The sequence below is a fragment of the Anomalospiza imberbis genome, unplaced genomic scaffold (genome assembly GCF_031753505.1).
Source record: "Anomalospiza imberbis isolate Cuckoo-Finch-1a 21T00152 unplaced genomic scaffold, ASM3175350v1 scaffold_781, whole genome shotgun sequence".
In the NCBI taxonomy this organism is placed as follows: domain Eukaryota; kingdom Metazoa; phylum Chordata; class Aves; order Passeriformes; family Viduidae; genus Anomalospiza; species Anomalospiza imberbis.
This window is the reverse complement of record NW_027100399.1, coordinates 20,240-47,099: the sequence shown is the minus strand read 5'-3', so window position 1 is coordinate 47,099 and position 26,860 is coordinate 20,240. Positions and strand designations below refer to the sequence as shown.

General features: G+C 58.8%; 2 protein-coding genes across 2 annotated transcripts; both read left to right on the top strand.

Moving 5' to 3' along the window:
* The first annotated feature begins 643 nt into the window (after positions 1-643).
* On the top strand, positions 644-4,043 carry TYROBP (transmembrane immune signaling adaptor TYROBP). Its single transcript, XM_068179198.1, has 4 exons — positions 644-740; positions 1,331-1,348; positions 1,428-1,543; positions 3,897-4,043. The coding sequence occupies exons 1-4, from the start codon at positions 694-696 to the stop codon at positions 4,031-4,033; spliced, it is 318 nt and encodes a 105-aa protein (XP_068035299.1). The 5' UTR covers positions 644-693; the 3' UTR covers positions 4,034-4,043.
* Positions 4,044-4,183: 140 nt separating this feature from the next.
* On the top strand, positions 4,184-25,896 carry LOC137467771 (RNA-binding protein 42-like). Its single transcript, XM_068179199.1, has 10 exons — positions 4,184-4,384; positions 5,555-5,657; positions 8,785-8,869; positions 9,656-9,718; positions 13,020-13,200; positions 16,998-17,154; positions 18,997-19,182; positions 20,106-20,226; positions 22,686-22,880; positions 25,724-25,896. The coding sequence occupies exons 1-10, from the start codon at positions 4,215-4,217 to the stop codon at positions 25,834-25,836; spliced, it is 1,374 nt and encodes a 457-aa protein (XP_068035300.1). The 5' UTR covers positions 4,184-4,214; the 3' UTR covers positions 25,837-25,896.
* The last annotated feature ends 964 nt before the right edge of the window (positions 25,897-26,860 follow it).

Below are 26,860 nucleotides of genomic sequence, written 5' to 3'. Positions count from 1 at the left end.
CCCCCTCTCCGGCCTACCCAAACTCCCTGGGACCCCCTGGAACCCCCCCCCACCACAAATCCCCCCCAAAATCCCCCCAAAAACCCCCCCAGGACCCCTCAAATCCCCCCCCGTCACGCACTCGCAGTGGTCGCGTCCGCCCGGGGCCTCCTCAGGGCCGCGCCTTTCCCGCCCTGCCTCGCGCAAGCCACGCCCCCCACCCACGTGACGCGGGGACCAATCAGCGCCCGCCTCCTCCCCCTCCTTCACTCCCGCCTCGCGGCGCTGGGACCAATCAGAGCGCGACTTCCGGGTTCAGTCGCGCTGCCGGAGCCAATCAGCGCGCGGGTGGGAGGGGGGGGGGGGGGTCTCGGCTGATTCGGCCAATCGAAGGGGGCGGTGGGCGGAGCCGAAGGGGGCCCCGCCCATGGAGCCTTAAAGGGGCCGCGCGCGGTTAAAAGGGGGCGGGGTTTAAAGGCGGGGCGGAGCTTAATAAAGGCGGCTCTTGCGGGCGAGTGGGCGGGGCTTGTTGGGCAAGGGGCGTGGCTAGAGCAGGGACCCCAAAATGGGGAAGTTCTGGGGAAAGGGGGGGGACGGTCACGAGTTTCGGGGCGGGGCGGCGGGGCCGCCCAATCAGAGGCCGTGACTCCGGAGGGGGCGTGGCCTGAGCTGCCACACCCGGCCCCGCCCCTTCCCCCTCCCCCCACCGCCGCCATGGCCCCCCCCAGGGACCCTCGGCCTCCTCGTCCTCCTGCTGCTCGGTGAGGGCCCTCCCCCTCCCCGGGGGGGCCCTTCCCCGCCCCTCCCCCACCCTGAGGGTCTCCCCCTCCCCCCCCCCCCCCCCACCCCCCCCCGCCCCTCCCCCACCCCCGGGGGACCCTCCCGGGCCCCGCCCCCAAAAGAAGAAGTGGCCAGGCCCTGGGGTGGGGGAGGGGAATGGCGGAGAAATTGGGGGGGTGGGGGAGGGGTGGGATAGGCCCCTCCCCCACCCCCGGGACCCCCGCCCCCCTCAGCCCCTCCCCCTCCCCTTGGGGACCCCCCCCCCTGTAGCCCCTCCCCCACGCCCCGAGCCCCTCCCCCCAACCCCAGGGGACCCCAACCCAAAGCCCCTCCCCCACCTTCTAGCCCCTCCCCCAACCCCTGGGGACCCCCCCTGTGCCCCTCCCCCACCTTCGAGCCCCTCCCCCACCCCTGAGGACCCCCCCCGAGCCCCTCCCCCACCCATTTTTACCCCTCCCCCGCCCTTTTGACCCCTCCCTAAAAGGGAGGGGCGGAAAGGGGCGGGGCATAAGGGGGGGAGGGGCTGAGCCAAGCCCCGCCCCCCTCCCTCGCTCACTTCCGGTCCCAGGAGCGGCCGCCGCCCAGCCAGGTGAGGCCCCTCCCCCCCCAGCTCGGGGTCACGGCGGGGTCGCGGTGACGTCACCGGGTGACCCCGCCCCCTTTTCCAGAATGTTCCGGCTGCCTCCGGGGCCGGGGCCAATCGCGGCGCTCGTGGCCGCTGACGTCATCATGACGCTGCTGATCGCGGGCGCGGCCTATTGGCTGGCGGGGCGGGGCCGCCGAGGTGGGCGTGGTCAAAGCGGCGGGACCGGTTTTTGTGGGCGTGGTCAAGGGAAAGTGGCGGGGGTGTGGGCGTGGCCAGAGGTGATGGCGGTTTGTGGGTGTGGCTAAAAAGGGAGGAGCTGTTTATGGGCGTGGCTTGAACGGAGGGACCGTTTTTGTGGGCGTGGCCAAAGCAGATAAGCAAATTTGTGGGCGTGGTCAAGTGGCAAGAGATTGCATGTGGGCGTGGCCTAAATAACTGACATCTGCTAGCATGGGGGCGTGGCTTAAGAGGGAAGAGCTGCTGGTGGGTGTGGCTTAAATAATTGACAGCTGCTAGAATGGGGGCGTGGCTAAAGAGGGAGGGGCTGCTGGTGGGCGTGGCCTAAATAATTGACAGCTGCTAGCATGGGGCGTGGCTAAAGAGGGAGGGGCTGCTGGTGGGCGTGGCCTAAATAATTGACAGCTGCTAGCGTGGGGGCGTGGCTAAAGAGGAGGGGCTGCTGGTGGGCGTGGCCTAAATAATTGACAGATGCTAGTGTGGGGGCGTGGCTAAAGAGGGAGGGGCTGCTGGTGGGCGTGGCCTAAATAATTGACAGTTGTTCGCATGGGGGCGTGGCTAAAGAGGGAGGGGCTGCTGGTGGGCGTGGCTTAAATAATTGACAGTTGTTCGCATGGGGGTGTGGCTAAAGAGGGAGGGGCTGGTGGTGGGCGTGGCCTAAATAATTGACAGGTGCTAGCATGGGGGCGTGGCTAAAGAGGGAGGGGCTGCTGGTGGGCGTGGCTTAAATAATTGATAGTTATTAGCATGGGGCGTGGCTAAAGAGGGAGGGGCTGCTGGTGGGCGTGGCTTAAAGAATTGACAGTTGATAGCATGGGGGCGTGGCTAAAAAGGGAGGGGCTGGTGGTGGGTGTGGCTTAAATAATTGATAGTTATTAGCATGGGGGCGTGGCTAAAGAGGGAGGGGCTGCTGGTGGGCGTGGCTTAAAGAATTGACAGTTGATAGCATGGGGGCGTGGCTAAAAAGGGAGGGGCTGGTGGTGGGTGTGGCTTAAATAATTGACAGCTGCTAGCATGGGGGTGTGGCTAAAAGAGGGAGGGGCTGCTGGTGGGTGTGGCTTAAATAATTGACAGTTGCTAGCATGGGGGCGTGGCTAAAGAGGGAGGGGCTGCTGGTGGGCGTGGCCTAAATAATTGACAGTTGCTAGCATGGGGGCGTGGCTAAAGAGGGAGGGGCTGCTGGTGGGCGTGGCCTAAATAATTGACAGCTGCTAGCATGGAGGCGTGGCTAAGAGGGAGGGGCTGCTGGTGGGCGTGGCCTAAATAATTGACAGTTGTTAGCATGGGGGCGTGGCTAAAGAGGGAGGGGCTGGTGGTGGGCGTGGCTTAAAGAATTGACAGTTGATAGCATGGGGGCGTGGCTAAAGAGGGAGGGGCTGGTGGTGGGCGTGGCTTAAAGAATTGACAGTTGTTTGCATGGGGGCGTGGCTAAAGAGGGAGGGACTGTCGGTGGGCGTGGCTTAAATAATTGACAGTTGCTAGCATGGGGGCGTGGCTAAAGGGGGAGGGACTGTCGGTGGGCGTGGCTTAAATAATTGACAGCTGCTAGCTGGGGCGTGGCTAAAGAGGGAGGGGCTGCTGGTGGGCGTGGCCTAAATAATTGACAGCTGCTAACATGGGGGCGTGGCTAAAGAGGGAGGGATTTTTGGGGGCGGGGCACTGGGGGTTACTGGGAGGGCACTGGGTGTTACTGGGAGGCACTGGGAGGGCACTGGGTGTTACTGGGAGGGCACCTGGGTGTTACTGGGAGGCACTGGGGGTTACTGGGAGGGCACTGGGGGTTACTGGGAGGCACTGGGAGGGCACTGGGGGTTACTGGGAGGGCACTGGGTGTTACTGGGAGTCACTGGGTGTTACTGGGAGGGCACTGGGAGGGCACTGGGAGGGCACTGGGTGTTACTGGGAGGGCACTGGGTGTTACTGGGAGGCACTGGGGGTTACTGGGAGGGCACTGGGAGGGCACTGGGTGTTACTGGGGGTTACTGGAGGGCACTTGGAGGCACTGGAGGGCACTGGGGTTACTGGGAGGGCACTGGGGGTTACTGGGAGGGCACTGGGGGTTACTGGGAGGGCACTGGGAGGCACTGGGAGGGCACTGGGAGGGCACTGGGTGTTACTGGGGTTACTGGGAGGCACTGGGAGGGCACTGGGAGGGCACTGGGTGTTACTGGGAGTCACTGGGAGGGCACTGGGAGGGCACTGGGTGTTACTGGGAGTCACTGGGAGTCACTGGGTGTTACTGGGAGTCACTGGGGGTGTTACTGGGGGACACTGGGCGTGTCTCCCATTGGCCACGCCCCCTTTCCCCCCACAGCCCCGCCCAAGCCCCGCCCCCCGGAGCAGGACTCGCCCTACCAAGGAGCTGCAGGGCGCGCGCGGGGACGTCTACAGCGAGCTCAAGCGCTGAGCGCGCCCTGCCCCGCGGCCTCCCCGCTGCGTCGCCGCCATTAAAGCGCTTTTCGCCCCTTCCGCCGCCATTTTTGTCCATTTTTCCGCGATTTCGCCCCAAAATCGCGTTCGGTTTTTTTTTTTAGTTTTTTTTTTTTTGGTGTTGTCGCGCGGAGTGACGTCACTGCGCCGCGCCGGAAGTGCCCCCCCTCAGGCGGGCGGAAGTGCTGCGGCTGTCTCGGCCATGGCGGCTGCTGCGGCTCCCGGAGCGGCGGGGCCGGGGATGGCGGCGGGAGCCGGGCCCGGTGGCGCGGCGGTGGTGGCGGCGGGGCCCGGAGCGGCGGCGGGAGGCGGCGGGGCCGCGGTGAAGAGCGGCGAGGAGCGGCTGAAGGAGATGGAGGCGGAGATGGCGCTGTGAGGGGAAGGGAGCGGCGCGGCTGTCATGGCGGCCGGGAGGGGGCGGGACTTTGGGTTGCCATGGGAACGGGGGGGCGTGGCTTAATGGAGATGAGTGGGGGGTTCTGCGTGCTGCCATGGCAACGGGGGCGGGGCTTAGGGGAGAGGCGTGTCCTGAATGCTGCCATGGCAACGGGGGCGTGGCCCGATGGAAGGATGGGCGGGGTTTGGCGTTGCCGTGGTAACGGGGGCGGGGTTTAAGGTGGGGATGGGCGGGGTTTGGCGTTGCCGTGGTAACGGGGGCGGGGCCTGAGGGAAGGATGGGCGGGGTTTAGCGTTGTCGTGGTAACGGGGGCGGGGTTGAGGTGGGGATGGGCGGGGCCTGGCGTTGCCGCGGTAACGGGGGCGGGGTTTTGGGGTTACTGGGGGGCACTGGGCGGGGTCCCATACTGGTTTGTACTGGTTCTTACTGGTTTATACTGGTTCTTACTGGTTTGTGCTAGTTTTTGTTGGTTCGTGGTGGTCTGTACTGGTTTGTTGTGGCCCATACTGGTCCTTACTGGCCCATACTGGTTTGTACTGGTCCATACTGATCTGTACTGGTCCAGACTGGTCTGTACTGGTCCAGATTGGTCTGTGCTGGTTTTTACTGGTTTATACTGGTCCGTACTGGTCTGTACTGGTCCGTACTGGTCTGTACTGGTCCATACTGGTCTGTACTGGTTTTTACTGGTTTTACGGTCCTTGTTGGTCTGTACTGGTCCATACTGGTCTGTGCTGGTTTTTACGGGTTTATACTGGTTTTTTACTGGTCTGTACTGGTTTTTACTGGTTTTTACTGTTTTTATACTGGCCTGTACTGGTCCATACTGGTCCGTACTGGTCCATATTGGTCTGTACTGGTCTGTACTGGTTTTTACCAGTTTATACTGGTCCACACTGGTCTGTACTGGCTTTTACCAGTTTATACTGGTTTGTACTGGTTCTTACTGGTCTGTACTGGTTTATACTGGTCTGTACTGGTCCGTACTGGTCCGTACTGGTCCATACTGGTCCGTACTGGTCCGTACTGGTCCATACTGGTCCGTACTGGTCTGTACTGGTTTTTACTGGTCTGTACTGGTTTATACTGGTCTGTACTGGTCCATACTGGTCTGTACTGGTCCTTACTGGTTTATACTGGTGCAGGTTCGAGCAGGAGGTGCTGGGGGCTCCAGGCCCCGCCCCCGGGGACCCCCTGGCCCCGCCCCCCGTCCTGCGCCCGATCATCGCCACCAACACCTACCAGCAGGTGTGTCCCCAAATGTCCCCAAATGTCACCAAATGTCACCGAGTGTCCCCAAATGTCACCAAATGTCACCAAATGTCACCAAATGTCACCGAGTGTCCCCAAATGTCACCTGGGTGTCCCCAGGTGTCACCTGAGTGTCACCAAATGTCACCAAGTGTCACCTGGGTGTCACCAAATGTCACCAAATGTCACCTGAGTGTCACCAAATGTCACCAAGTGTCACCAAGTGTCCCCAAATGTCACCTGGGTGTCACCAAGTGTCCCCAAATGTCACCTGAGTGTCACCAAATGTCACCAAGTGTCACCAAGTGTCCCCAAATGTCACCTGAGTGTCACCAAATGTCACCAAATGTCACCTGAGTGTCCCCAAATGTCACTGGGTGTCACCAAGTGTCCCCAAATGTCACCTGAGTGTCACCAAATGTCACCAAGTGTCACCTGGGTGTCCCCAAATGTCACCAAGTGTCACCTGGGTGTCACCAAATGTCACCTGGGTGTCCCCAAATGTCACCTGGGTGTCACCAAATGTCCCCAGATGTCACCTGAGTGTCACCTGAGTGTCACCAAATGTCCCCAAGTGTCACCAAATGTCACCTGGGTGTCACCAAATGTCCCCAGATGTCACCTGAGTGTCACCTGAGTGTCACCAAATGTCCCCAAGTGTCACCAAATGTCACCTGGGTGTCACCAAATGTCCCCAGATGTCACCTGAGTGTCACCTGAGTGTCACCAAATGTCCCCAAGTGTCACCAAATGTCACCTGAGTGTCACCAAATGTCCCCAAGTGTCACCAAATGTCACCTGGGTGTCACCAAATGTCACCAAGTGTCACCTGAGTGTCCCCAAGTGTCCCTAAATGTCACCTGAGTGTCCCCAAATGTCACCTGAGTGTCACCTGAGTGTCACCTGAGTGTCCCCAAGTGTCCCCAAATGTCACCTGGGTGTCACCAATGTCACCAAATGTCACCTGAGTGTCCCCAAGTGTCCCTAAATGTCACCTGAGTGTCCCCAAGTGTCACCAAATGTCACCGAGTGTCCCCAAATGTCCCCAAATGTCACCTGGGTGTCACCAAATGTCACCAAATGTCACCTGAGTGTCCCCAAGTGTCACCTGGGTGTCACCACATGTCACCAAGTGGTCACCTGAGTGTCACCAAGTGTCACCTGGGTGTCACCAAATGTCCCCAAATGTCCCAAATGTCACCTGAGTGTCCCCAAGTGTCACCTGAGTGTCCCCAAAATGTCACCTGGGTGTCACCAAATGTCACCTGGGTGTCACCAAATGTCCCCAAATGTCACCTGAGTGTCCCCAAATGTCACCAAGTGTCACCAAATGTCACCAAGTGTCACCTGAGTGTCCCCAAATGTCACCAACTGTCACCTGAGTGTCACCAACTGTCACCTGAGTGTCACCAAATGTCACCAAATGTCACCAAATGTCACCTGAGTGTCACCAAATGTCACCTGAGTGTCCCCAAATGTCACCTGGGTGTCACCAAATGTCACCTGAGTGTCCCCAAATGTCACCTGGGTGTCCCCAAGTGTCCTCAAATGTCACCAAGTGTCCCCAAATGTCACCTGGGTGTCACCAAATGTCACCTGGGTGTCACCAAGTGTCACCAAGTGTCACCTGGGTGTCACCAAGTGTCACCTGAGTGTCCCCAAATGTCACCTGGGTGTCACCAAATGTCACCTGGGTGTCACCAAGTGTCCCAAATGTCACCAAGTGTCACCAAATGTCACCTGGGTGTCATCAAATGTCACCTGAGTGTCACCAAGTGTCACCTGAGTGTCCCCAAATGTCCCCAAGTGTCCCCAAGTGTCACCTGAGTGTCACCAAAATGTCCCCAAGTGTCACCTGAGTGTCACCAAGTGTCACTTGGGTGTCACCAAATGTCCCCAAGTGTCCCCAAGTGTCACCTGAGTGTCCCCAGGTGTCACCTGTGTGTCCCCGAGTGTCACCTGGGTGTCCCCAAATGTCACCAAGTGTCACCTGAGTGTCCCCAAGTGTCCCCAAGTGTCACCAAATGTCACCTGAGTGTCACCTGAGTGTCACCAAGTGTCACCAAGTGTCACATGAGTGTTCACCAGGTGTCCCCAAATGTCCCCAAATGTCACCTGAGTGTCACCAAGTGTCTCCAAGTGTCCCCAAATGTCCCCAAGTGTCCCCAAGTGTCCCCAAGTGTCACCTGGGTGTCCCCAAATGTCACCTGAGTGTCCCCAAATGACCCCAAGTGTCCCCAAGTGTCACCTGAGTGTCCCCAAATGTCCCAAGTGTCCCCAGGTGTCACCTGGGTGTCCCCAAATGTCACCTGGGTGTCCCCAGGTGTCACCTGAGTGTCCCCGAGTGTCCCCAAGTGTCACCAAGTGTCACCTGGGTGTCCCCGAGTGTCACCTGAGTGTCACCAAGTGTCACCAAGTGTCCCCAAATGTCACCTGAGTGTCCCCAAGTGTCACCTGGGTGTCCCCAAATGTCCCCAAGTGTCCCCAAGTGTCACCAAATGTCCCCCAACTGTCACCTGAGTGTCCCCAAATGACCCCAAGTGTCCCCAAGTGTCACCTGAGTGTCACCTGAGTGTCCCCAGGTGTCCCCAAATGTCCCCAAGTGTCACCTGGGTGTCACCAAGTGTCCCCAAATGTCACCTGGGTGTCACCAAATGTCCCCAAGTGTCACCTGAGTGTCCCCAAGTGTCCCTAAATGTCACCAAATGTCACTTGAGTGTCCCCAATGTCCCCAACCACTCTAATGTCCCCAAAATGTCCCCAATGCCCTCAACGTCCCCGATGTCCCCGATGTCCCCAATGTCCCAAATGTCCCCGATGTCCCCAATCCCCTCAATGTCCCCAACGTCCCCAATGTCCCCTCAACGTCCCCGATGTCCCCAATGTCCCCAATCCCCTCAAAGTCCCCGATGTCCCCAACGTCCCCGATGTCCCCAATGTCCCCAGTGTCCCCAATGTCCCCAATCCCCCAATGTCCCTGATGTCCCCAACGTCCCCGATGTCCCCAACGTCCCCGATGTCCCCAATGTCCCCTCAACGTCCCCGATGTCCCCGATGTCCCCAACGCCCTCAGCGTCCCCGACGTCCCCTCGCTGTCCCCTCAGTGTCCCCTCGCTGTCCCCAGGTCCAGCAGTCCCTCGAGGCTCGCGCCGCCGCCGCCGCCACCGTCCCCCCCTTGGGGACACCCCCGGTGCCATTCGTGGGGCCAGGTCAGTGCCACCGCTGTCCCCAACGTCCTCAGTGTCCCCCAATGTCCCCAACGTCCCCGATGTCCCCAATGTCCTCAATGTCCCCAATGTCCCCAACGTCCCCGATGTCCCCAATGTCCCCAACGTCCCCAATGTCACCGCTGTCCCCAACATCCCCCGCTGTCCCCAACGTCCCCAGTGTCCCCAATGTCCCCAACATCCCGATATCCCCAACGTCCCCAATGTCCCCAATGTCCCCAATGTCCCCCGGCTCTCCCCAATGTCCCCAGTGTCCCCTGGCTGTCCCCAGTGTCCCCAATGTCCTCTTTGTCCCCGGCTGTCCCCAACCCCCCCCAGTGTCCCCTGCTGTCCCCAATGTCCCCAGCCTCGCTGTCCCCAATGTCCCCAGCCTCGCTGTCCCCAATGTCCCCAATGTCCCCAAGGTCCCCTGGCTGTCCCCAATGTCCCCAATGTCCCCTGGCTGTCCCCAATGTCCCCAGTGTCCCCAATGTCCCAATGTCCCCTGCTGTCCCCAACCCCCCCCAGTGTCCCCAATGTCCCAATGTCCCCTGCTGTCCCCAGTGTCCCCAACCTCGCTGTCCCCAATGTCCCCAGTGTCCCCTGCTGTCCCCAATGTCCCCAACCTCGCTGTCCCCAATGTCCCCAGTGTCCCCTGCTGTCCACAATGTCCCCATGTCCCCAATGTCCCCAATGTCCCAATGTCCCCTGCTGTCCCCAACCCCCCCCAGTGTCCCCAATGTCCCCAGTGTCCCCAGTGTCCCCTTTGTCCCCTGCTGTCCCCAGCAGTGTCACCGCAGAGGCCACCGATCCTGCGCCCGGCCTTCGTGCCACACGTGCTGCAGCGCCCAGGTATGGGGACGTTGGGGACACTGGGGGGACACTGGGGACATTGGGGACATTGGGGACATTGGGGACATTGGGGACACTGGGGATATTGGGGGGACATTGGGGACATTGGGGACATTGGGACAGCGAGGCTGGGGACATTGGGGACACTGGGGGGACACTGGGGGACACTGGGGACATTGGGGACATTGGGGACATTGGGGACACCCTGGGGACATTGGGGACACTGGGGACAATGGGGGACATTGGGGACATTGGGGACATTGGGGACATTGGGGACATTGGGGACACTGGGGACAATGGGGGACATTGGGGACATTGGGGACATTGGGGACATTGGGGACATTGGGGACATTGGGGGGACGCTGGGGACAATGGGGACATTGGGGACACTGGGGACATTGGGGACATTGGGGACATTGGGGACACTGGGACAATGGGGACATTGGGGACACTGGGGACATTGGGGACATTGGGGACACTGGGGACATTGGGGACTTTGGGGACATTGGGGACTTTGGGGACATTGGGGACATTGGGGACATTGGGGACATTGGGGACATTGGGGACAATGGGGACATTGGGGACATTGGGGACATTTGGGGACATTGGGGACACTGGGGACATTGGGGACATCGGGGACATTGGGGGGACACTGGGGACATTGGGACACTGGGGACATTGGGGACATTTTGGGGACATTTTTGGGGACATTTCTGCGGATTTGGGGACTTTTTGGGGATTTGGAGACATTTTGGGGACGTTTTTTGGGGTTTGGGGACATTTCTGGGGACATTTTTTGGGGATTTGGGGACATTCTGGGGACGTTTTTTGGGATTTGGGGACATTTTTTGGGATTTGGGGACATTTCTGGGGCCGTTTTTGGGTTTTGGGGACATTTTTGGGGACATTTCTGAGGATTTGGGGACATTTTTTGGGATTTGGGGACATTTCTGAGGATTTGTGGCATTTTGGGGGACATTTTTTGGGATTTGGGGACGTTTTTGGGATTTGTGGACATTCTGGGGACATTTTTTGGAATTTGGGGACATTTCTGGGGCCGTTTTTTGGGATTTGGGGACATTTTTTGGGATTTGTGGACATTCTGGGCCGTTTTTTGGGATTTGGGGCCGTTTTTTGGGATTTCGGGACATTCTGGGGCCGTTTTTTGGGATTTGTGGACATTCTGGGGCCATTTTTTGGGATTTTGGGACATTCTGGGGCCGTTTTTTTGGGGATTTGGGGCCGTTTTTTTGGGATTTGGGGCCGTTTTTTGGGATTTCGGGACATTTCTGGGGCCGTTTTTTGGGATTTCGGGACATTCTGGGGACGTTTTTTGGGATTTGTGGACATTCTGGGGCCGTTTTTTGGATTTGGGGACATTTTGGGGACATTTCTGAGGATTTGGGGACATTTCTGGGGCCGTTTTTTGGGGATTTGGGGCCGTTTTTTGGGATTTGGGGACATTTTTTGGGATTTGGGGACTTTTTTGGGATTTGGGGACATTTTGGGGGCCGTTTTTTGGGATTTCGGGACATTCTGGGGACGTTTTTTTGGGATTTGGGGACTTTTTTTGGGGTTTGGGACATTTCTGGGGCCATTTTTTGGGATTTGGGGACATTTTTTGGGATTTGGGGACATTCTGGGGCCGTTTTTTTGGGATTTGGGGACATTCTGGGGCCGTTTTTTTGGGGATTTGGGGCCGTTTTTTGGGGATTTGGGGCCGTTTTTTTTTGGGATTTTGGGACATTCTGGGGCCGTTTTTTTTGGATTTCGGGACATTTCTGGGCCGTTTTTTGGGGTTTGGGGCCGTTTTTTGGGATTTGGGGCCGTTTTTTTTGGATTTGTGGACATTCTGGGGACATTTTTTGGAATTTGGGGACATTTCTGGGGCCGTTTTTTGGGATTTGGGGCCGTTTTTGGGATTTGTGGACATTCTGGGGCCGTTTTTTGGGGATTTGGGGCCGTTTTTTTTTGGGGATTTGGGGCCGTTTTTTGGGGATTTGGGGCCGTTTTTTGGGATTTGTGGACATTCTGGGGCCGTTTTTGGATTTGTGGACATTCTGGGGCCGTTTTTTTTGGGGATTTGGGGACATTTTTTGGGATTTGTGGACATTTCTGAGGACTTGGGGACATTTCTGGGGCCGTTTTTTGGCGATTTTGGGGCCGTTTTTTGGGATTTGGGGACATTTTTTGGGATTTGGGGACGTTTCTGAGGACTTGGGGACATTTCTGGGGCCGTTTTTTGGGGTTTGGGGACATTTCTGAGGATTTGTGGACATTCTGGGGACGTTTTTTTGGATTTGTGGACATTCTGGGGCCGTTTTTTTGGGGATTTGGGGACATTTTTTGGGATTTGTGGACATTTCTGAGGACTTGGGGACATTTCTGGGGCCGTTTTTTGGCGATTTGGGGCCGTTTTTTGGGATTTGGGGACATTTTTTGGGATTTGGGGACGTTTCTGAGGACTTGGGGACATTTCTGGGGCCGTTTTTTGGGGTTTGGGGACATTTCTGAGGATTTGTGGACATTCTGGGGACGTTTTTTGGGATTTGTGGACATTCTGGGGCCGTTTCTTGGGGATTTGGGGCCGTTTTTTTTGGGGATTTGGGGCCGTTTTTTGGAATTTCGGGACATTCTGGGGCTGTTTTTTGGGGATTTGGGGCCGTTTTTGGGATTTGGGGCCGTTTTTGGGATTTGTGGACATTCTGGGGCCGTGTTTTTTTTGGGAATTTGGGGCCGTTTTTTTCGGGGATTTGGGGCCGTTTTTTGGGGATTTGGGGCCGTTTTTTGGGATTTGGGGCCGTTTTTTGGGGATTTGGGGCCGTTTTTTTGGGCTTTGGGGCCGTTTTTTTTTGGGATTTCGGGACATTCTGGGGCCGTTTTTTTTGGGGATTTGGGGCCGTTTTTTTGGGGATTTGGGGCCTTTTTTGGGATTTGGGGCCGTTTTTTGGGGATTTGGGGCCGTTTTTTTGGGGTTTGGGGCCGTTTTTTTGGAATTTCGGGACATTCTGGGGCCGTTTTTTGGGGATTTGGGGCCGTTTGGGCCGTTTTTTGGGGATTTGGGGCCGTTTTTTTGGGATTTCGGGACATTCTGGGGCCGTTTTTTGGGGGTTTGGGGCCGTTTTTTTGGGATTTGGGGACATTCTGGGGCCGTTTTTTTGGGATTTCGGGACATTCTGGGGCCGTTTTTTTGGGGATTTGGGGCCGTTTTTTTGGGGTTTGGGGCCGTTTTTTGGGATTTCGGGCCGGCGGGGCGCCGCGGCGGCGCCGGCGCTGACCCGCTGTCCCCCGGTGTCCCCAGCGGCTCCCCGGGGTCCCCTGGGCCTGCGCCCCCCGCCCGGGGGCCATGGTGGGGGTGGGGCCGCCCCTGGGGGCCCCCCCCCGCCCCCCCCCCCCTGCTGCTCGCCCCTCCCCCCCTGCAGAGACCCCCCCCCACCCCCCTGGGGGCGCCGATGGGGGGCGCCCTGCGAGCGGCCAGCCCGGTGAGCCAAACTGGGGGGACTGGGAGGGACTGGGAGGGACTGGGAGGGATTGGGAGGGACTGGGAGGGACTGGGAGGGGATTGGGATAAACTGGGATGGACTGGGAGGGGATTGGGAGGGACTGGGAGGGACTGGGAGGGACTGGGATGGAACTGGGAGGGACTGGGAGGGACTGGGAGGGACTGGGATAAACTGGGATATACTGGGAGGGGATTGGGATAAACTGGGATGGACTGGGAGGGGACTGGGATGAACTGGGAGGGATTGGGAGGGAACTGGGAGGGACTGGGAGGGATTGGGGGGGACTGGGGGGGACTGGGATAAACTGGGATGTACTGGGAGGGGACTGGGGGGGGACTGGGGGGGACTGGGATAAACTGGGATGTACTGGGAGGAACTGGGAGGGGACTGGGAGGGACTGGGATGGACTGGGAGGGACTGGGAGGGGACTGGGAGGAACTGGGATGGACTGGGATGGACTGGGAGGGGACTGGGAGGGACTGGGATGAACTGGGAGGGACTGGGAGGAACTGGGATAAACTGGGAGGGACTGGGGGGGATTGGGAGGGGCTGGGATATACTGGAGGGACTGGGAGGGGCTGGGAGGGACTGGGATAAACTGGGAGGGATTGGGATAGACTGGGAGGGACTGGGATGGACTGGGAGGGACTGGGATAAACTGGGAGGGACTGGGATGAACTGGGATGGAACTGGGAGGGACTGGGACAAACTGGGAGGGACTGGGATAAACTGGGAGGGACTGGGAGGGACTGGGAGGAACTGGGAGGGGATTGGGAGGGAACTGGGATGTACTGGGAGGAACTGGGAGGGACTGGGATAAACTGGGAGGAACTGGGAGGGACTGGGATGAACTGGGAGGAACTGGGAGGGACTGGGATGAACTGGGAGGGACTGGGAGGGACTGGGATGGACTGGGAGGGGACTGGGAGGAACTGGGAGGGACTGGGAGGAACTGGGAGGGAACTGGGAGGGGATTGGGATAAACTGGGAGGAACTGGGATGGGACTGGGAGGGAATTGGATGAACTGGGAGGGACTGGGATGAACTGGGAGGGAACTGGGAGGGGACTGGGAGGGACTGGGAGGGGACTGGGAGGGGATTGGGATAAACTGGGATATACTGGGAGGGACTGGGAGGGGATTTGGAGGAACTGGGATAAACTGGGAGGGACTGGGATAAACTGGGAGGGACTGGGAGGAACTGGGATGGGATTGGGATAAACTGGGAGGGACTGGGAGGGACTGGGAGGGGATTTGGAGGAACTGGGATAAACTGGGAGGGAACTGGGATATACTGGGAGGGACTGGGAGGGGCTGGGAGGGACTGGGATAAACTGGGAGGGAACTGGGAGGGACTGGGATGAACTGGGATAAACTGGGAGGGAACTGGGATGAACTGGGAGGGACTGGGAGGGGATTGGGAGGAATTGGGATATACTGGGATAGACTGGGAGGGACTGGGGTAAACTGGGATATACAGGGAGAGACTGGGAGGGACTGGGAGGGGCTGGGACAAACTGGGAGGGGCTGGGATGAACTGGGATGGACTGGGAGGGAACTGGGATAAACTGGGATAAACTGGGGGGACTGGGATAAACTGGGAGGGACTGGGATAAACTGGGAGGGACTGGGAGGAACTGGGAGGAACTGGGAGGGACTGGGATAAACTGGGAGGAACTGGGAGGGACTGGGACAAACTGGGAGGGACTGGGAGGAATTGGGTTATACTGGGAGGAACTGGGAGGAAACCGGTGGAATTTGGGCTGAATTTGGGTTTTTTGGGGGCAGAATTTTGGGTTTTTTTGGGTCTGAATTTGAGATTTTCAGGTCAGAATTTTGGAGTTTTTTGGGGCAGAATTTCGGTTTTTTGGGTCAGAATTCTGGGGGGTTTTTTAGGTAGAATTTGAGATTTTTAGGGCAGAATTTGGACGGTTTTGAGACGAAATTTTGGGGTTTTTTGGGTCAGAATTTTGGGCATTTTTCGGGCAGAATTCGGTGATTTTTAGGGCAGAATTTGGGCTTTTTTGAGGCAGAATTTTGGGGTTTTTTGGGTCAGAATTTTGGGCATTTTTTGGGCAGAATTCAGTGATTTTTAAGGCAGAATTTTGGGGTATTTTGGGGCTGAATTTTGGTTTTTCGGGTTAGAATTCTGGGATTTTTTTAGGTAGAATTTGAGATCTTTAGGGCAGAATTTTGGGTTTTTTGGATCGGAATTTTGGGCATTTTTCGGGCAGAATTCAGTGATTTTTAGGCCAGAATTTGGGCTTTTTTGAGGCAGAATTTGGGGGTTTTTGGGTCAGAATTTCGGGCATTTTTTGGGCAGAATTTGGTGATTTTTAGGGCAGAATTTCGGCTTTTTTGAGGCAGAATTTGGGGTTTTTTGGATCAGAATTTTGGGCATTTTTCAGGCAGAATTTGAGATTTTTAGGGCAGAATTTGGGCTTTTTTGGGGCAGAATTTTGGGTTTTTTTAGGGCAGAATTTGGGCTTTTTTGGATCAGAATTTCGGGCATTTTTTGGGCAGAATTTGGTGATTTTTAGGGCAGAATTTGGGCGGTTTTGCGGCGAAATTTTGGGTTTTTGGGTCAGAATTTTGAGGATTTTTCGGGCAGAATTTGGTGATTTTTAGGGCAGAATTTTGGGGATTTTTTGGGGCAGAATTTTGGGGTTTTTTGGGGCAGAATTTCGGGGATTTTTCGGGCAGAATTTGGTCATTTTTCGGGCAGAATTTGGTGATTTTTTGGGGCAGAATTTGGTTTTTTGGGTCAGAATTCTGGGGGTTTTTTAGGTAGAATTTGAGATTTTTAGGGCAGAATTTGGACGGTTTTGAGACGAAATTTTGGGTTTTTTGGACCAGAATTTTGGGGATTTTTTGGGCAGAATTCAGTGATTTCTAGGGCAGAATTTGGGACGTTTTTGGTCAGAATTTTGGTTTTTTGGATCAGAATTCTGGGGGGTTTTTGGGCAGAATTTGGTGATTTTTAGGGCAGAATTTGGGCTTTTTTGGATCAGAATTTTGGGCATTTTTCAGGCAGAATTTGAGATTTTTAGGGCAGAATTTGGGACTTTTTTGAGGCAGAATTTTGGGTTTTTTGGGGCAGAATTTTGGGAATTTTTCGGTCAGAATTTGGGGATTTTTTGGGCAGAATTTGGTGATTTTTAGGGCAGAATTTGGGCGGTTTTGAGGCAAAATTTTGGGTTTTTGGGTCAGAATTTTGAGGCTTTTTAGGGCAGAATTCGGTGATTTTTAGGGCAGAATTTGGGCTTTTTTGAGGCAGAATTTTGGGGTTTTTTGGGTCAGAATTTTGGGCATTTTTTGGGCAGAATTCAGTGATTTTTAAGGCAGAATTTTGGGGTATTTTGGGGCTGAATTTTGGTTTTTCGGGTTAGAATTCTGGGATTTTTTTAGGTAGAATTTGAGATTTTTAGGGCAGATTTTTGGGTTTTTTGGATCGGAATTTTGGGCATTTTTCGGGCAGAATTCAGTGATTTTTAGGCCAGAATTTGGGCTTTTTTAGGGCAGAATTTGGGGGTTTTTGGGTCAGAATTTCGGGCATTTTTTGGGCAGAATTTGGTGATTTTTAGGGCAGAATTTGGGCTTTTTTAGGGCAGAATTTGGGTTTTTTGGATCAGAATTTTGGGCATTTTTCGGGCAGAATTCGGTGATTTTTAGGGCACAATTTGCGCGGTTTCGCGGCGAATTTTTGAGTTTTTGGGTCAGAATTTCGGGGGTTTTTTTATGGTTTTCCCCCCTCCTGACCCCCGCTTGTCCCCGCAGGCGGGGGGGGGAGGGGCGCCCGTGCCCCCCCTGCCCCCGGTGGCCGCGGGACCACGAGTGGCCCCCCCGGGGCCCCCCCCGGGCCCCCCCCAAACCGACCCCGCCCGTCATCCAGGCGGCGCCCACCGTGTACCCCACCCCCCCCCGGCGCGCCCCGGTGAGCCCCGGCGTCCCCAAATGTCCCCGTGACCCCCCCAGTGTCCCCAAATGTCCTCCTGACCCCCCCAGTGTCGCCTCAGTGTCCCCAAATGTCCCCGTGACCCCCCCGGTGTCCCCAAATCTCCTCCTGACCCCCCCCCGGTGTCCCCAAATTTCTGTCACCCCCCCAGTGTCACCTTGGTGTCCCCAAATGTCCTCCTGACCCCCCAGTGTCGCCTCAGTGTCCCCAAATGTCCCCGTGACCCCCCCAGTGTCCTCAAATGTCCCCGTGACCCCCCCGGTGTCCCCAAATCTCCTCCCGACCCCCCCGGTGTCACCCCGGTGTCCCCAAATCTCCTCCTGACCCCCCCCCAGTGTCCCCAAATGTCCCCGTGACCCCCCCGGTGTCCCCAAATTTCTGTCACCCCCCCCCGGTGTCCCCAAATCTCTGTCACCCCCCCCCAGTGTCACCTCAGTGTCCCCAAATCTCCTCCTGACCCCCCCCCCGGTGTCCCCAAATTTCTGTCACCCCCCTGGTGTCGCCTCAGTGTCCCCAAATCTCCTCCTGACCCCCCCCCGGTGTCCCCAAATTTCTGCCACCCCCCCGGTGTCCCCAAATCTCTGTCACCCCCCGGTGTCCCCAAATGTCCCCGTGACCCCCCCGGTGTCCCCAAATCTCTGTCACCCCCCCAGTGTCACCTCAGTGTCCCCAAATCTCCTCCTGACCCCCCCCAGTGTCCCCAAATTTCTGTCACCCCCCCGGTGTCGCCTCAGTGTCCCCAAATGTCCCCGTGACCCCCCCCCGGTGTCCCCAAATCTCCTCCTGACCCCCCCCCGGTGTCCCCAAATTTCTGTCACCCCCCCGGTGTCCCCAAATCTCTGTCACCCCCCCGGTGTTGCCTCAGTGTCCCCAAATCTCTGTCACCCCCCCAGTGTCACCCCGGTGTCCCCAATTCTCCTTCTGACCCCCCCGGTGTCCCCAAATTTCTGTCACCCCCCCAGTGTCGCCTCAGTGTCCCCAAATTTCTGTCACCCCCCCGGTGTCCCCAAATTTCTGTCACCCCCCCGGTGTCCCCAAATCTCCTCCCGACCCCCCCGGTGTCACCCCGGTGTCCCCAAATGTCCCCATGACCCCCCCGGTGTCCCCAAATCTCCTCCTGACCCCCCCGGTGTCCCCAAATTTCTGCCACCCCCCCCCCGGTGTCCCCAAATGTCCCCGTCACCCCCCCGGTGTCCCCAAATTTCTGTCACCCCCCCGGTGTCGTCTCAGTGTCCCCAAATGTCCCCGTGACCCCCCCGGTGTCACCCCGGTGTCCCCAAATCTCCTCCCGACCCCCCCGGTGTCACCCCGGTGTCCCCAAATGTCCCTGTCACCCCCCCAGTGTCCCCAAATGTCCCCATGACCCCCCCGGTGTCCCCAAATTTCTGCCACCCCCCCGGTGTCGCCTCAGTGTCCCCAACGTCCCCCCCAGAGTGGCCCCGCCCCTTTTAACCCCACCCCCCCTTAACCCCTCCCCCACACCAGGAAGCCACGCCCACTTTCACCTCTCCCCTTTGGCCCCTCCCACGACAGGAGGCCCCGCCCCTCCAGGCCCCTCCCCCTCTGAGTGTGCCTCATTTGGCCCCTCCCCTTTAGCCCCACCCCCTTTAGCCCCTCCCCTTTTAATCTCTGCCCCGTGGCCCCTCCCCTTTAGCCACGCCCCTTTAGCCCCTCCCCTTTTAATCTCTGCCCCGTGGCCCCTCCCCTTTAACCCCACCCCTTTTAGCCCCTCCCCTTTAGCCACGCCCCTTTTGCCTCCTTTAACACCCCAGGAAGCCCCGCCCCCTTTAACCCCTCCCTTCCTGGCCCCACCCCCCACAGGAGGAGACCCCGCCCCCCCGGGCCCCGCCCCCGGAGGAGCCACGGATTGGTCCCAGCCTCCCGGCTCCGCCCCCCGCCATGGCCACGCCCCCTCCGGAGCCACGCCCCGGCCCTGCCCACATGGCCCCTGTGCCACGCCCCCTGCGCAGGCCACGCCCACAGGATCCACCCTTCCCTGTGCCAGAGGTGGGTGGGGCTTAAAGGGGCGGGGCCTGGGTGAGGAATGGGGTGGGTGGGGCTTATGGGGATGGGGTGGGGCTAAATGCAAGTGGGTGGAGCTTGAGGCATGGGTGGGGCTAAAGGGGCGGGACTTAAGGGCATCGAGTGGGTGGGGCTGAAGGTAAGTGGGTGTGGCTTTCAGGAATGATTGACAGGTGTTTGGGGCGGGGCTGTGAGGCCGGGGGTGTGGCCTCGGGGCGTGGCCAAATGGCGCTGGACGTGTCCATGGACAAGCTCCAGTGATTGACAGCTGTGGGGAAAGGGGCGGAGCCTCTGGCGGGTGGTGGCATTTCCTGGGGTGGGCGTTGTCCCTGGTGGAGTGGGCGTGGCCAGGTGATTGACAGCTGCCCTTCAGGATGGGGAAGGGGCTGACTGAAGGGGGGCGGAGCCTAAATCAAGGAGTCTCCTGCTGGGTGGGCGTGGCTCGGAGTGGGCGTGCCCATAGTGGGCTGGGCGTGTCCTGAGTGATTGACAGGTGCCAATTAGAAAGAGGCGGGGCTGTCAAAAGGGGGCGGAGCCTGCAAATGGGACTTTTGTCTGGATGGGTGTGTCCAGATGTGGGTGGGCGTGTCCTGGGTGGGGTGGGCGTGTCCCCTGTGATTGACAGGTGCCCATTAGGATGCAGCAGGGCAGTGCAGAAGTGGGCGGAGCTCCAACTTCGGGGGTTTCTTGGTTGGTTGAGAGTGGAGCGGGCGTGTCCACAGGGGGGTGGGCGTGGCTACAGTGCAGTGGGCGTGTCCACAGCGGGGTGGGCGTGTCCCGATGATGGGCAGCTCTCCGTAGAGACGGGGTGGGGTCATCCAGAAGGAGGCGGAGCTTACGGACGCAGGGCGTTTCCTTTGGGGCGGGTGTGGTGGGCGCGTCCCGGGTGATTGACAGCTGTCCGTCAGGTGGGGGCGGAGCCCGCGGCCGAGGACAAGCGGAAGGGGCGGGGCGAGCGGCTGAAGCGCTGCATCCGCACGGCGGCCGGGAGCAGCTGGGAGGATCCCAGCCTGCTGGAGTGGGACGCTGGTACGGACTGGGATGAACTGGGAGGGACTGGGAGGGACTGGGAGGGGACTGGGATGAACTGGGAGGGACTGGGAGGGACTGGGAGGGACTGGGAGGGGACTGGGAGTGACTGGGATGGGATTGGGGGGGACTGGGAGGGACTGGGAGGGACTGGGAGGGAACCGGGATAAACTGGGAGGGGATTGGGAGGGACTGGGAGGGGACTGGGAGGGGATTGGGGGGGACTGGGAGGGACTGGGAGGGGATTGGGGGGGACTGGGAGGGAACTGGGATAAACTGGGAGGGGATTGGGGGGGACTGGGAGGGGATTGGGAGGGGATTGGGGGGGACTGGGATGGGATTGGGATAAACTGGGAGGGACTGGGGGGAACTGGGAGGTGACTGGGATAAACTGGGATGGACTGGGTTATACTGGTAGGGACTGGGAGGGAACTGGGAGGGGATTGGGAGGAACTGGGAGGGAACTGGGATAAACTGGGAGGGGATTGGGGGGGACTGGGATGGGATTGGGAGGGAACTGGGAGGAACTGGGAGTGACTGGGAGGGACTGGGGGGAACTGGGAGGGGACTGGGATAAACTGGGAGGGACTGGGAGGGAACTGGGAGAGACTGGGGGGGGATTGGGGGGGACTGGGAGGGGATTGGGGGGGAAGTGGGAGGGGACTGGGAGGGACTGGGATAAACTGGGAGGAAACTGGGAGGGGATTGGGGGGACTGGGGGAACTGGGAGGGACTGGGAGTGATTGGGGGGAACTGGGAGGGACTGGGATAAACTGGGATGGGATTGGGAGGGAACTGGGAGTGACTGGGAGGGGATTGGGGGGACTGGGAGGAACTGGGAGGGGATTGGGAGGGGACTGGGAGGGACCTGGGGTGAACTGGGAGGGGATTGGGTTATACTGGGAGAGACTGGGTTATACTGGGAGGGACTGGGTTATACTGGGAGGGAGTGGGAGGGAACTGGGAGGGGATTGGGGGAGAACTGGGAGGGACTGGGATAAACTGGGAGGAAACTGGGAAAGGATTGGGGGGACTGGGGGGAACTGGGACGGACTGGGAGGGAACTGGGATGAACTGGAAAAGGATTGGGGGGGAACTGGGAGTGACTGGGGGGAACTGGGAGGGATTGGGAGGGGATTGGAGGGAACTGGGATGGACTGGGAGGGAACTGGGAGGGAACTGGACTGGGACAAACTGGGAGGGACTGGGAGGGAACTGGGATAAACTGGGAGGGGATTGGAGAGAACTGGTTTGAACTGGTTTGGACTGGGAGGCACTGGGATCATTTTAAGGGGCGTGGGGACGGCGCCGCAGGGCACGATGGGAGTTGTAGTCCGGGAAATGTCACGATGACCCCGAAACGACCCAAAATCGCCGTTTTTCACCCCAAATCCGGACAATTCTCACGTTTTCTGTGGGGATTTGGGGAATGAGGTCAATGAGGACACCCTGGGCCAGAACGTGACCCTGAGGTCTCCTCACGACTCCAGAACTTTGTGACGACCCCACAACGTCACGATGACCCCGTAATTTCACAATGACCCCAAAACGACCCAAAATCGCCGTTTTTCACCCCAAATCCGGACAATTCTCACGTTTTTCTGTGGGGATTTGGGGAACGAGGTCAATGAGGAGACCCTGGGGCTGTGAAGTCTCCTCACGGCCCCAGAACTTCACGATGGCCCCATAACTTCACGATGACCCCGTAATTTCACGATGACCCCGAAACGACCCAAAATCGCCATTTTTTCGCCCCAAATCCGGACAATTCTCACGTTTTCTGTGGGGATTTGGGGAATGAGGTCAATGAGGACACCCTGGGCCAGAACATGACCCTGAGGTCTCCTCACGGCCCCAGAACTTCATGATGACCCCATAACTTCACGATGCTCCCATAACTTCACGATGACGCCGAAACGACCCAAAATTGCTGTTTTTCACCCCAAATCCGGACAATTCTCACGTTTTCTGTGGGGATTTGGGGAATGAGGTCAATGAGGACACCCTGGGGCTCTGAGGTCTCCTCACGACTCCAGAACTTCACGATGGCCCCGAAATGACCCAAAATCGCCATTTTTCGCCCCAAATCCGGACAATTCTCACGTTTTCTGTGGGGATTTGGGGAATGAGGTCAATGAGGAGACCCTGGGCTAGAACATGACCCTGAGGTCTCCACGTGACCCCAGAACTTCACGATGACCCCGTAACTTCACGATGCTCCCATAACTTCACGATGACCCCGAAACGACCCAAATTTGCTGTTTTTCACCCCAAATCCGGACAATTCTCACGTTTTCTGTGGGGATTTGTGGAATGAGGTCAATGAGGAGACCCTGGGGCTCTGAGGTCTCCTCACGACTCCAGAACTTCACGATGACCTCGTAACTTCACGATGACCCCGTAACTTCACGATGACCCCGTAACGACCCAAACCCGCCGTTTTTTCGCCCCAAATCCAGACGACTTCCGCATCTTCTGCGGGGACCTGGGGAACGAGGTGAACGACGAGACGCTGGGCCGCGCCTTCGGGCGCTTCCCGTCCTTCCTGAAGGCCAAGGTGATCCGGGACAAGCGCTCGGGCAAGACCAAGGGCTACGGCTTCGTGTCCTTCAAGGACCCCAACGACTACGTCAGGGCCATGCGCGAGATGAACGGTGAGGGGACGCCCAGGGGGGACGTCGGGGGGACGTCGCGGGGGACATTGGGGGGGTTTGGGGACAATGGGGGGGTTGGGGATGTCGGGGACATCGGGGGGGGTTGGGGACATTGGGGGGTTGGGGACATTGGGGACATCGGGGGGGTTGGGGACATCGGGGGATTTGGGGACATTGGGGGGTTGGGGATGTTGGGGGGGTTGGGGACGTTGGGGGGGTTGGGGACATTGGGGGGGCTGGGGACATTGGGGGTTTGGGTACATTGGGGGTTTGGGGACGTTGTGGGGGTTGGGGACACTGGGGGGGTTGGGGACACTGGGGGGTTGGAGACAATGGGGGGGTTGGGGACACTGAGGGGATTTGGGGACATTGGGGGGATTTGGGGACATTGGTGGGGCTGGGAACATTGGGGGATTTGGGGACACTGGGAACATTTGGGACGTTGGGGGCGTTGGGGGGGTTGGGGACATTGGGGACATCGGGGGGCCTGGGGACATTGGGGGGGGTTGGGGACATTGGGGGTTTGGGGACAATGGGGGGATTTGGGGACAATGGGGGGATTTGGGGACATTGGGGGTTGGGGACACTGGGGGGGTTGGGGACAATGGGGGGGTTGGGGACATTGAGGTGGTTGGGGATGTTGGGGGGATTTGGGGACATTGGGGGTTTGGGGACATTGTGGGGGTTGGGGACATTGGGGGGGTTGGGGACATTGGGGGGGTTGGGGACATTGGGGACATCGGGGGGGTTGGGGACATTGGGGGGTTGGGGACATTGGGGGGTTGGGGACATTGGGGACATCGGGGGATTTGGGGACATTGGGGGGTTGGGGACGTTGGGGGGGTTGGGGACATTGGGGGGGCTGGGGACATTGGGGGTTTGGGTACATTGGGGGTTTGGGGACGTTGTGGGGGTTGGGGACACTGGGGGGGTTGGGGACATTGGGGGGGTTGGGGACACTGGGGGGTTGGGGACATTGGGGGGGTTGGGGACATTGGGGGATTTGGGGACATCGGGGGGGTTGGGGACATTGGGGACATTGGGGGGATTTGGGGACATTGGGGGTTTTGGGGACATTGGTGGGGCTGGGAACATTGGGGGATTTGGGGACACTGGGAACATTTGGGACGTTGGGGGCGTTGGGGGGGTTGGGGACATTGGGGACATCGGGGGGCGTTGGGGACATTGGGGGGGGTTGGGGACATTGGGGGTTTGGGGACAATGGGGGGATTTGGGGACATTGGGGGTTTGGGGATGTTGGGGGGGTTGGGGACAATGGGGGGGTTGGGGACATTGGGGGGGTTGGGGACATTGGGGGGTTGGGGACATTGGGGGGTTGGGGACATTGGGGGGGTTTGGGGACATTGGGGGGGTTGGGGACATTGGGGGGTTGGGGACATTGGGGACATTGGGGGGGCTGGGGACATTGGAGGGGTTGGGGACACTGAGGGGATTTGGGGACAATGGGGGGGTTGGGGACATCGGGGGGGTTGGGGACATTGAGGTGGTTGGGGATGTTGGGGAGTTGGGGACATTGGGGACATCGGGGGGCCTGGGGACATTGGGGGGGGTTGGGGACATTGGGGGTTTGGGGACACTGGGGACATTGGGGGGATTGTGGGGGTTGGGGACATTTGGGGTTTGGGGACATTGGGGGGATTTGGGAACATTGGGGACTCTGGGGACATTGGGGGGATTGTGGGGGTTGGGGACATCAGGGGGTTGGGGACATTGGGGGGGTTGGGGACATTGGGGGGATTTGGAGCCATTTGGGGACATTGGGGGGTGTTAGGGACATTGGCGACATTGGGGGCATTGGGGACATTGAGGGGATTGGGGACATTGGGGGGGCTGGGGACATTGGGGGATTGGGAACACTGGGGGAATTGGGGACATTGAGGGGGTTGGTGACATCAGGGGTTTGGGGACATTGCGGGGATTTGGGGACATTGAGGTGGTTGGGGATGTTGGGGGGATTTGGGGACATTGGGGGTTTGGGGACATTGGGGGGGTTGGGGACATCGGGGGGGTTGGGGACATTGGGGGTTTGGGGATGTTGGGGGGGTTGGGGACGTTGGGGACACCGGGGACATTGGGGGGATTGTGGGGGTTGGGGACATTTGGGGTTTGGGGACATTGGGGGGGTTGGGGACATTGAGGTGGTTGGGGACATTGGGGGGGTTGGGGACATCGGGGGGGTTGGGGACATTGGGGGATTTGGGGACATTGGGGACATTGGGGGGTGTTGGGGACATTGGGGGGATTTGGGGACATTGGGGGATTGGGGGGCGTTGGGGGGGTTGGGGGGCGTTGGGGGGGTTGGGGACATCAGGGGGGTTGGGGACGTTGGAGACATTGGGGGAGTTGGGGACGTTGGGGGGGTTGGGGACATCGGGGGGGGTTGGGGACAATGGGGGGGTTGGGGACATTGGGGGGTTGGGGACAATGGGGACATTGGGGGGATTGTGGGCGTTGGGGACATTGGGGGGTTTGGGGACAATGGGGGGATTTGGGGACATTGAGGGGGTTGGGGATGTTGGGGGGGTTGGGGACGTTGGGGACACTGGGGACATTGGGGGGATTGTGGGGGTTGGGGACACTGGGGGAATTGGGGACATTGGGGGGATTTGGGGACATTGGGGGGTTGGGGACAATGGGGGGATTTGGGGACATTGGGGGGATTTGGGGACATCGGGGACATCTGGCGTTTAGGGGACATCGACGGGACATTGGGACATTTGTTGGGATTTGAGATTTTGGAAAACCTGGGGACATCGGGGGCCACGGTGGGAACCTTGGGGACCCCCAGCCTCCCAGTCCGTCCCAGTAAGCCCAGTTTGCAGGGAAGTACGTGGGCAGCCGGCCCATCAAGCTGCGCAAGAGCCAGTGGAAGGACCGGAACCTGGAGGTCGTGCGGCGCAAGCAGCGCGAGAAGAAGAAACTGGGCCTGAGATAACCCGCACTGGGACGAACTGGGACAAACTGGGAGGGACCGGGACGGCAATAAAGGCGAACTGAGGGCTCAACTGGAGTGCCGGGCGTGACTGGGATGAACTGGGAGGGAACTGGGAGGGATCGGGGGGGATTTGAGAGCAGGAAAGCGGCCGCGGGGCATGATGGGAGCTGTAGTCCCGGAAATGAGTGACTCTATGGGGTGCAGGGCATGATGGGAGCTGTAGTCCCGGAAATAAGTGACTCTATGGGGCGCGGGGCATGATGGGAGCTGTAGTCCCGGAAATAAGTGACTCTATGGGGCGCGGGGCATGATGGGAGCTGTAGTCCAGGAAATAAGTGACTCTATGGGGCGCGGGGCATGATGGGAGCTGTAGTCCAGGAAATAAGTGACTCTATGGGGCGCGGGGCATGATGGGAGCTGTAGTCCAGGAAATGAGTGACTCTATGGGGCGCGGGGCATGATGGGAGCTGTAGTCCAGGAAATGAGTGACTCTATGGGGCGCGGGGCATGATGGGAGCTGTAGTCCAGGAAATGAGTGACTCTATGGGGCGCGGGGCATGACGGGAGCTGTAGTCCCGGAAATGACTGACTCTATGGGGCGCGGGGCATGACGGGAGCTGTAGTCCCGGAAGTAACTTGGCTCTATGGGGCGCGGGGCATGATGGGAGCTGTAGTCCAGGAAATGAGTGACTCTATGGGGCACAGGGCATGATGGGAGCTGTGGTCCCGGAAATGAGTGACTCTATGGGGCGCGGGGCATGATGGGAGCTGTAGTCCAGGAAATGAGTGACTCTGTGGGGCGCGGGGCATGATGGGAGCTGTAGTCCAGGAAATGAGTGACTCTATGGGGCGCAGGGCATGATGGGAGCTGTAGTCCCGGAAATAAGTGACTCTATGGGGCGCGGGGCACGATGGGAGCTGTAGTCCAGGAAATAAGTGACTTTATGGGGCGCAGGGCATGACGGGAGCTGTAGTCCCGGAAGTAACATGGCTCTGTGGGGCGCGGGGCATGACGGGAGCTGTA

Coding starts and splice junctions, on each gene's coding strand:
- TYROBP (XM_068179198.1), top strand. CDS start 694: ATGGCCCCCCCCAGGGACCCTCGGCCTCCTCGTCCTCCTGCTGCTCG. Junction 1,544..3,896: donor GGCGGGGCGGGGCCGCCGAG/GTGGGCGTGGTC, acceptor TTCCCCCCACAG/CCCCGCCCAAGCCCCGCCCC.
- LOC137467771 (XM_068179199.1), top strand. CDS start 4,215: ATGGCGGCTGCTGCGGCTCCCGGAGCGGCGGGGCCGGGGATGGCGGCG. Junction 13,201..16,997: donor CCCTGCGAGCGGCCAGCCCG/GTGAGCCAAACT, acceptor TTGTCCCCGCAG/GCGGGGGGGGGAGGGGCGCC. Junction 17,155..18,996: donor CCCCCCCCCGGCGCGCCCCG/GTGAGCCCCGGC, acceptor CACCCCCCACAG/GAGGAGACCCCGCCCCCCCG.